Source organism: Vitis vinifera, chromosome 18 (genome assembly GCF_030704535.1).
Source record: "Vitis vinifera cultivar Pinot Noir 40024 chromosome 18, ASM3070453v1".
Classification (NCBI taxonomy): Eukaryota; Viridiplantae; Streptophyta; class Magnoliopsida; order Vitales; family Vitaceae; genus Vitis; species Vitis vinifera.
In genome coordinates, this window is record NC_081822.1 from 341,325 (window position 1) to 349,869 (window position 8,545).

The 8,545-nt window shown below is 36.4% G+C and overlaps 2 protein-coding genes across 3 annotated transcripts; one reads left to right on the plus strand and one right to left on the minus strand.

Annotated features, from left to right (window-relative positions):
* The first annotated feature begins 1,149 nt into the window (after positions 1-1,149).
* Positions 1,150-2,637, plus strand: LOC100258099 (protein VACUOLELESS GAMETOPHYTES). Of its 2 annotated transcripts, none has more exons than XM_010665739.3 (2): positions 1,150-1,763; positions 1,964-2,637. In XM_010665739.3, exons 1-2 carry the CDS (start codon positions 1,460-1,462, stop codon positions 2,449-2,451), a joined length of 792 nt encoding a protein of 263 aa, XP_010664041.1. In that variant the 5' UTR covers positions 1,150-1,459; the 3' UTR covers positions 2,452-2,637. The 2 variants fall into 2 exon arrangements, with proteins under 2 accessions (XP_010664041.1, XP_002273846.1); XM_002273810.4 differs by having other exon boundaries at positions 1,154-1,763; positions 1,958-2,637.
* Positions 2,638-3,540: 903 nt separating this feature from the next.
* LOC100263237 (putative wall-associated receptor kinase-like 16) lies at positions 3,541-8,163 on the minus strand. The gene is made up of 5 exons (XM_010665759.2): positions 8,092-8,163; positions 7,742-8,025; positions 7,349-7,518; positions 5,239-5,388; positions 3,541-4,966 (listed from the first exon to the last, which is right to left on the minus strand). Exons 1-5 carry the CDS (start codon positions 8,161-8,163, stop codon positions 3,792-3,794), a joined length of 1,851 nt encoding a protein of 616 aa, XP_010664061.1. The 3' UTR covers positions 3,541-3,791.
* Positions 8,164-8,545: the final 382 nt, after the last annotated feature.

The window sequence follows — 8,545 nt, forward strand, 5'->3', positions numbered from 1 at the left end:
ATTTCTATGTCACGTATCTTTGGATTAGGAATTTATGATTAAAATATATGTTTTATTATTGAGATTGATTTTTTAATTTGTAGATTTTTAATTTAGAAAAAAAAATTCTAAATTTTTATTTTTAAAAACTAATTAAATTATTGACTTTTAGTGGATATTTAGATGAGTATTAATTATGTTTTGGGATTTAATGATAATAAGTAGTTTAATTTGATTTTGTTGAATGGAAAGGTAAGCCGTGGAATTTTTAAAATTGATAATAAATTAATTTCTAATAAAAAATTTATGATTTTAATTTTTTTATTTTTATTTTTGAATGAGAAATCTATACAAATTTATGGGATAAAATAGTGGTTTTTGTGGATCCAATTTTTTTTATTAATTTATTATTCAAATAAGTGTTATGGTGTCAAGCGTTTTATTTTTGAGAAATAATTCATAAGAAAATTTTAAATCTGATTTTTTTTTTTTTAACAATAAGAGAAAAAATAGACAAAAAATAAAAAAAACCATACATAATTAATTCACATTCCATTTCTATGACAATTTTAGTTTATAGTGAATTTACTCTCATCCAAATTGACACAGTTTAATTTGTTTTCAAGGCAAGGGTTATTCAAAGTTCTTAAAAATATATTTTATGATTTCATTTTATATGAGAAATTAGGTTTAAATATTATAGTAGAGTTAAAAGGTTGAAAAAAGAATGACAAATTCGGTTTCTTTTTCTCTTTAATGAAATAAAATGATCTTAAAAAAGTCATAAAGTCTTAAAAGCAATTTTAAGACTTAAAGGAAGAAAACAGAAACAATCCCTTAATGCAAGCAAAATTTTCTTTGTTTGTAGACTAGAAATGGAATAAGAACCTCCCAAGGAAAGAGCTTCATGCTTTTCACAAAACACCCATGATTCCGGGTGAAAGAAAACCTTGACTTTGGTGGGATGGTGTGAGTATTATTTCCTTGTGGGTGCGTTCGGTTGCATAAGGTCCTCCCTATCAGGAATCAAGGGGCCCTATTTTTATTCTCGTGTTGGCTTTTGAAGGGCCACACCTCATATAATCACTTGATTTGCTAAAACTAATCGTATCGAAACATATATTAGTGCGATGAATGATTGTTTAAGAAGGATCAGATAGAAACCAACATATAAATCAAGGGTGTCACCTTTCCTTCGTTTATTTATTTTTCTGTTTATAAGGCAAATGAAGTTGTAAATATGGGTCATGTGCCCCATTGACGAGGGTGACCCTACCGGCATCTTCTTTTTGTATGGTCTTCAGATGGTGACATCTCTACTACCTAGCATATTAATATTCTTGCTTAGTTTGCAATTTTCTCCATCAAATGAAGAGTGGAGTTTGGAAGGAGGGGAGGAAGGGACTGAGCCCATATATAATTGGAGCAAGAAACCCTCGAAGAAGGGAAGCACACATTTCTCTCACACAAGTCTCCTTCCATGGAATTCCCGAAGCAAGCATCACTAGTCCGAAGCAAGTCCCCTTCATTTCAATACCCAACCTCTCATAATCAAACTCGGGGAGAGCAGATACTTCTGTCCTGTCACCCACAACACCCCCTAGCTCTACTCACCTCACCTGACCCTTTTACATGCATGGGCTGCAAGGAATACGGAGCAGGCACAAGGTTCACATGCCAACAGTGTAACCATCAGCTACACGAGTTCTGTGCCTTGGCTCCCACCACTCTCAAGAGCCATCCCCTCCACTGCCAGCACCCACTTGGATTCTGTTCTAAACCAGGTGAGTTAAAGTACATGTTCTCTTTAATTATCACCCTTGTAATTTTTTTATAAGAATTATCATGTGTATGTTAACTAAAGTCTCCTTCTAATTTGATTTTGATAACAATACCAACTACCTTTTAATTTTTTATTTTGATTACTAATAGCAGATCAGTGATAACCTGGCTTTCTAATATGAAATTTTCATCATAGTTAAAGGCGGAATTCTAGGGAAAAGGTGTGATATTTGCAACAAGCCAACGGCAGGGTATACATTTCGTTGCAGTGCATGCAGTTTCCAGATGCACCCTTGCTGTGCAATGCTTTCTACGGAAATGACCTTTCCGCTGGCTCATCCCCACCCCCTAACCCTGATGCCTGCAATGACATTATCAAGTGGTGAACCTGGTTTCAGCTGTGGTGAGTGCAAAAGAAAGAGGCCAGGGCGGGTGTATCGTTGCACAGCCACAGCATGTGATTACCATCTCCATGCAGTTTGTGCTAAGAACATGGTGAATGGGCTGCGTGCCAATGGCGTCACGTGCTTAGAAAAGCCTAGTATGCGGGGGACTTTCATAAAGATTGCATCCGTGGTTGTTATGGAGTTCATTGGAGGACTCATTGGGGGGCTTGGACAAGGTGTTGGGGATGTCCTGGGTCAAACTATGGCTGCAGGGAAGAGCGCTAGTGCAAGAAGATTGGAATGAAAAGAGCAAGTAGAAGTTGTTGCTCAGCTCTTATGTATGTATGTATTTATGTACTAGAAGCCTAAATTTGGAACTGTTAAATTCATAGCTGATGGGGTTTTGATTAGAGAAGTGCTTGCTGTGTGAAGTATGTAAAAAAAAAAAAATTATGCTCAATGGTATTGTTTCAATTGTCATGCTCTGGAATTATTATTATTTATTTTTACTAATGTATCGATCCTTCAATAAAATGCACTAAATTTGGAATATAGAAACCAATTAATTCATGACATTATATTCCAACGAAAAGCAGATGTCCAGGCCAGGCACTTTCCTGTTGGCCACATGCTCAATTTATAAATTAATTACCAAAAAGCCAACTCTAATCCAAGTTCATGGATGCCTCATGAACCTTCTTCTTTCATTTTTGCAAGATCTGCAACTGCAATAACATCTCTCGTTTGCCTCATTCACTACATGGGCTTTGAGAATTTGAAAGAGGCCATTTTGCTGCATTTGGCATCTTTCCAGTTAGGAGATCTGCTGGAACTCCTCCAAAACTACACACATTACTCTTTTCTGTCAGTTGGATTATCTGTGAATATTCAGGATCCAAATAACCCAATGTATCCTGAACTAATGTAGTTGTTTGAGAGACTTTTGCCGTCTACTTATCATCCAAAGATATCTTGGAAAATTCGGCATCTTAATGAATGATCAAAATTGACGCTGCAGAGAGGAGATAGGCTTGGGGAGGGTATCCTTGAGATTGAGTCATCCCATTTTTACTGTGAATGTGGTGGAAAAAGGTTCCACGGGGGAAGCAGAGGACTCTGTAATCTTTCCTAAAAGTTCAGTAGAACAAACAAAGCAGGTAACAGAAAATACTCCAATTAAACACAACTTTCATACCATATTGAGTTACCAATTTTCTTAAAAGCCTAGGTTGTTAAAGATATAGGCTCATAATGTATACCATATATCAACAAACTTAATATGGTTTGAATCCAAACCTCAGTGTGCCCAGAAAGGCGAGGCCACAAACTATAAAATGTTTTGTTTCAAGATTTCAACCTCTCCAACTCCTTGGTGTGAGGGGATTCATTCCACTTTCAAATAAATTGAGGAGAGATTCTCGGAGGATTCATTCTTCACAAGACATAATTGTAGATACTAATTTCATACACAATACCATACAATATAAACATATAATAAGAACACACCACAAAAGGTTTAATACAACTTATGCCACAATCATGACTCAGGATAAACCATGACAGGAATACAGAAGGTGGTACCATAGCATGCATGATGCATGGATCATGATGCAGAGAGTGAGAGTAGGGTTCCCTTATTTCAGGCTAGGGAAAGATAATGACGCCAGAAACCTCTTGTGGTTGAATATCAAAGGCTGTCACGTAATGGGTATGGGAATGGGACTCATCCTTTTCGGAGGATCGGCCCTCTATTTCACTTAGTAAGCTCTGGGTCTCTTCCCCGGTTTCACTTTCACCGGCCAACAAATTCTCAGCTTCTCGTTGCATGCCCTTGAGCTCGTCTTCCACTTGTTGCATTGTTGGCCTTGCCACTCCACTCCCACTTAGACATCTCTTTGCAAGCTCAGCAACTCCTTCTATCTGCTTCCTTTCAGCTTCACCATTAATGCTAATGTTCAAAATGTCAGAGAGACGATTAGTTTCCACGGCGCAGAGAAAGTCATGAATGATATTCCTATTTGGATCATCCACAGACCTTCCACCAGGAGTTGGATTCCATCCCGTTAAAAGCTCCATGACGACAACGCCAAAGCTATAGACATCACTCTTGGCAGTTAAGTTTCCGGTTTGCATATACTCAGGATCCAAGTACCCCAATGTCCCTGCTATTTTTGTGTTTATGGCAGTTTGATCCAGCGGAATCAGCACTGAAGTTCCAAAATCTGCTACCTTAGCAGCATGTTTGTTGTCTAGAAGTATGTTCGTGGATTTGACATCCCTATGAATGACAGGGGGATCAGCTAAAGAATGAAGATACTTGAGTGCTCCCGCAGTCTCGATAGCAATCCTCAGCCGGAGTTTCCATGAGCGAACGATTTCTGAATTCGGGTCATGGATATGTTGAAACAGTGTTCCATTAGACACAAATTCATAAACCAGCATTGTGACTGGAGTCTCTAGACATAGCCCCAAGAGCTTCACCACATTGACATGGTTGACCTGTGAAACAACGTCAATTTCATGTTGGAACTGCTCGTTTATTTGAATCTTGTCCGCTTCTACCGGCTTTTTCACAGCAACTTGGACGTCATCCGCTAAAATACCTTTGTAAACATGTCCAGAACCTCCTCGACCAAGCAGCCGACTGCGGTCGTAATTGTTGGTTGCTTTCTTCAATTCTGCCTCAGTAAAGAGCTTTATCCTCTGGCGCTTTAAGAGCAAACCCCCATTTTTCTTAAAATTTTTATGTCTCGCCAGCTTCTTCCATTCAATGAAGATTAAAATACAAGCAACCACAGCAACAACAACCGCTCCAATAACTGTTCACACAAGCAACCAACATAGAATCATAGATAGATATATCATATACGAGAGAATTTGAACAGATGAAGGGTGCCATTTTCTAAGCCCCTGTTTTCAAGCAAAGCCCAGCTTAGAGGAAAAAAAATCTGCAGCCAAAATCATATTTGGTTTTTGTTGGACCAAAATTCACACAATTGTCGATTAAAGTTGGGGATTGAAATTTAATTCGAAATTTTAGCCAGACATTTTTTTTTAAGAACGTCACAAGAGATTGAGCAGAGGAGAGAACCTGCGGCAAATGTGGTGACACGAAATCCTTGACAAGCCACTTTACCATTCCCATGCATTCCCAGTGGACAGCTGCAAGTGTAGTTCCCAGCTGTATTCTTGCAAGTACCTTGGCATGTGTAAGTTTTTGGATCTTCGCATTCATTGATATCTGCTTCAAAACAAAACACAGGAACAAGGGGCAAGGGAAAAAGAATCTTGAAATTATAATCCAACTTTAACTCCAATCAGAAGAATTTTAGGAATTTTAAAAACATTAAAAATTATTATTTATTTAAGTTTCTTATGGTAATTGGGACTTTTGATCTAATATGAATTGGAATTTCAGTGAAAGTGTAATTTGTTTATTATAAATAATTTTGTTATTATGTTAAAAATATATATAATAGAATGTAATGAAATATTATTTTACCAAAAATATTATCAATACATAATTGAATGGTTTCCAACATATAGTATGAGAGTCAAAAGATCAAGAAATGCGCAGAATCATAAGAAAGTTGCAATATTATTGGTGAAACTATGATTATAAATAATAACTCAATTCATCCTCAATTCTCAAAATTCATAGGCAAGAATTTCCATAATTAGTGTATTTAGATACAGTCAATAGTTGTTACAATGAAGTGTCTAATTCAAAAGCATTCAATGCACTATCAAAAGAGTAGAAAAATTCATTGAAAGATTCTCGAAAGAAAGATAAAAAAATTACTATATGCAATATTCCAAGTAATAGATGAATCCATATTTGAGAAAATTTTAGAGGCAAAAACAACAAAAGAGACATAGGTTACTCTACAAAAATTATATAAAAGATAATGATCATATTGAATGACTAAAATTTCAAACATTAAGAGGTGAATTTGAGTCTATCTGCATGAATGATTTTAAATCGATCTCAAATTATTTTGATTGGATACAAATCATTATAAACCAAATGTGAGTTAATGGTGAAAAACTTGATGATTAAAGAATAGTAAAGAAAATTATATGATCTTTAAGTGCAAATTTCGACTATATTGTTATGTAGTGATTGAAGAGAATCCTCTAATGTTAGTTTGAATTAGGGGATGGTACAATAGCTCATTCCTTGATATTAGAGATTCTTGGTAATTCTTGATCCTTAGTTATCTGAGGTTTTTGCTATTGTTATCTACCGTAAGACAAATCTACATAGAGTGGTAAAGGCCTAACTCTTAAACCTAAAATCAATTTTCATACTCATTCATCTATTTGGTATTTTAGCAATGGAATAAAATATTAAAATTTAGGATACAAACGCAATCTTGAGTTGTGGAACTCATGTTGATCTTATTTGACCCTACATTTTGAATACCTTAAGACTAATTAAAATTGATACCCTTGTTTTGCCTGAAACCCAATACCCAAAGTTGGATTGTGGAGCCCCCAATATTGAATCATTTGAATTAGAAATCAATCATTCTTTGACAATTTATTTATGGTTTATTTTATTACATTCAATTTTGTTCAAATCAAATTTTTATTTTTTCCAATTCAAGAATTTAACAAAAAACAGATTTTTAGACCTAGTTTGACAACTTCCATAGGTCAGTCCTTGAGGACGATACTCGGAGTACTATAAAAGTCATAGTGACTCTTTCTCTGGTTTTTCTTAGGCAAAGTTGCTACGTAATTTAGGCTTGATATTTTGGACAACAAAGAATTGCAATTAGGAACTCATGAAAAATGATGAAATAGAACTTAAGTTTTGTATATCAGAAGATCAAGTTACAAATATTTTTATAAAGCCACTAAAGACGGATGTATTCGAGAAGTTGAAGATAACACTCAGTGTGATTGACTTTGTAGCCCAGTTTAATGGAGATTGTTGAAAGTATGATCAGTTTATTATAAATAAATTTATTACTATGTTAAAAAATATATATAATAAAAGGTAATAAAATATTATTTTAACAAATTATCAATAGCCAACTGTGTGGTTCCAACACGGATGATACACAAAATGAAGTATTTTTACACGAATAATGAGGGAAGGGAAAGGGGAAGGGAAAGGGTGTATTAATAATATTATTTTCCCATACACCTTAATAATATGTGTATATATATATATAGAAATCAAAATTACTTACCCTGGCATCCGTTGGGCAGATAAGGGTTCCCTGCATAGCCTTGTTCGCAGGAGCAAAGATATCCAGAGCGAGTTGTGTTAGAGTCTTTGCATATAGATTTCTGGCCGCAGTCATGTCTGGAGCAGTTGCCTTTGATTACCCAGTCAAGCACCACAGGGGGATCCACAAAGATTCATCTTTGAAAGATGAAAAGAGTCGGTATCAACCAAAAATGCGTAGCTACACTTATTGAACCACAAAATCCTGCTGTGGTTCCCAGAGCTGCGAAGAGTAATGTTTAATGTATGAAGACCCGCGGGGATAGAGGTTTGGCAGCAACCTAAACCGGAGCAAGAATTAGATTGTGCAAAGTTGACGAGTTTATCACAAAAAGTACTACACCCACTCGCATACAGCTGCGCCTTAGGACCCATCACATAGGCCATGGTGTCGCAACCCAAAGCTGTGAATTTGTTGCGGGAGTCAGAGAATGTGAATGAGCTGTTTTCAACCAGTTCGATCGCCTGGTCGAAGTAATCAGCCAACCCGAGCTCGTTGTAGCAGTCATAAGCCGGATGAATTGTGACAACCAGTGTGGCCTCCTTCACTGATACACTCACAACAGGAATGTTGGCACCAAGGAGTAATCCAGTGGCAGTGCAATTCAGCAGAAAGTCTTTGTCCCAGTCACATTTCTCCTCGTATATTCCAAAGGGGTAAGGAACGATAATATTTCCACATTAATCTTTGCAGCCAGGCTTTACATCTGATGATGATTCAGTTGTTGCTGCTGCAGTCGCTGTCGCTAACCACAAAACCAGCCGCAGCACCCCCATTTTCATTTTCATTTCCTCTGCTCATCCAAATGAAATACCTTCTTAAATATTTAGCTTTTATCTAACCTCGGGAGAAAATGTAGTATGTGATACATATGTTTTCATCTCCAACGAAGACTTGTAAAGCCAAGGTCTCTGTCCCATTGAATTGAGTAGGCCAGGTTCAGGTTGGGTCTATTACATCACCCAGATGATGGAGATGTGGACATGCATTGTCGAAGAATGACAACCATTGAATCCCAATCCAATGTGATGTCTTTGAAGTTTCTAACCACCGGCTGCCACATGAGATAAGAGTCATAAAAATAAATAAAAATTTTATTTATTTTTATTTCTAAAAACGACTTGTAAAAGTCAAGCCGTAGGCTAGCAAGGTTAAGGA

Bases quoted from the DNA above. Each gene is read 5' to 3' on its own strand.
- LOC100263237 (XM_010665759.2), bottom strand. From the start codon at position 8,163: ATGGGGGTGCTGCGGCTGGTTTTGTGGTTAGCGACAGCGACTGCAGCA. The intron at 8,026-8,091 runs GTAAAGCCTGGC...GGAATATACGAG, and splicing joins CAACTGAATCATCATCAGAT to GAGAAATGTGACTGGGACAA. The intron at 5,389-7,348 runs GTAAGTAATTTT...GTTTTGAAGCAG, and splicing joins TCTGCCCAACGGATGCCAGG to ATATCAATGAATGCGAAGAT.
- LOC100258099 (XM_002273810.4), top strand. From the start codon at position 1,460: ATGGAATTCCCGAAGCAAGCATCACTAGTCCGAAGCAAGTCCCCTTCA. The intron at 1,764-1,957 runs GTGAGTTAAAGT...TTTTCATCATAG, and splicing joins TGGATTCTGTTCTAAACCAG to TTAAAGGCGGAATTCTAGGG.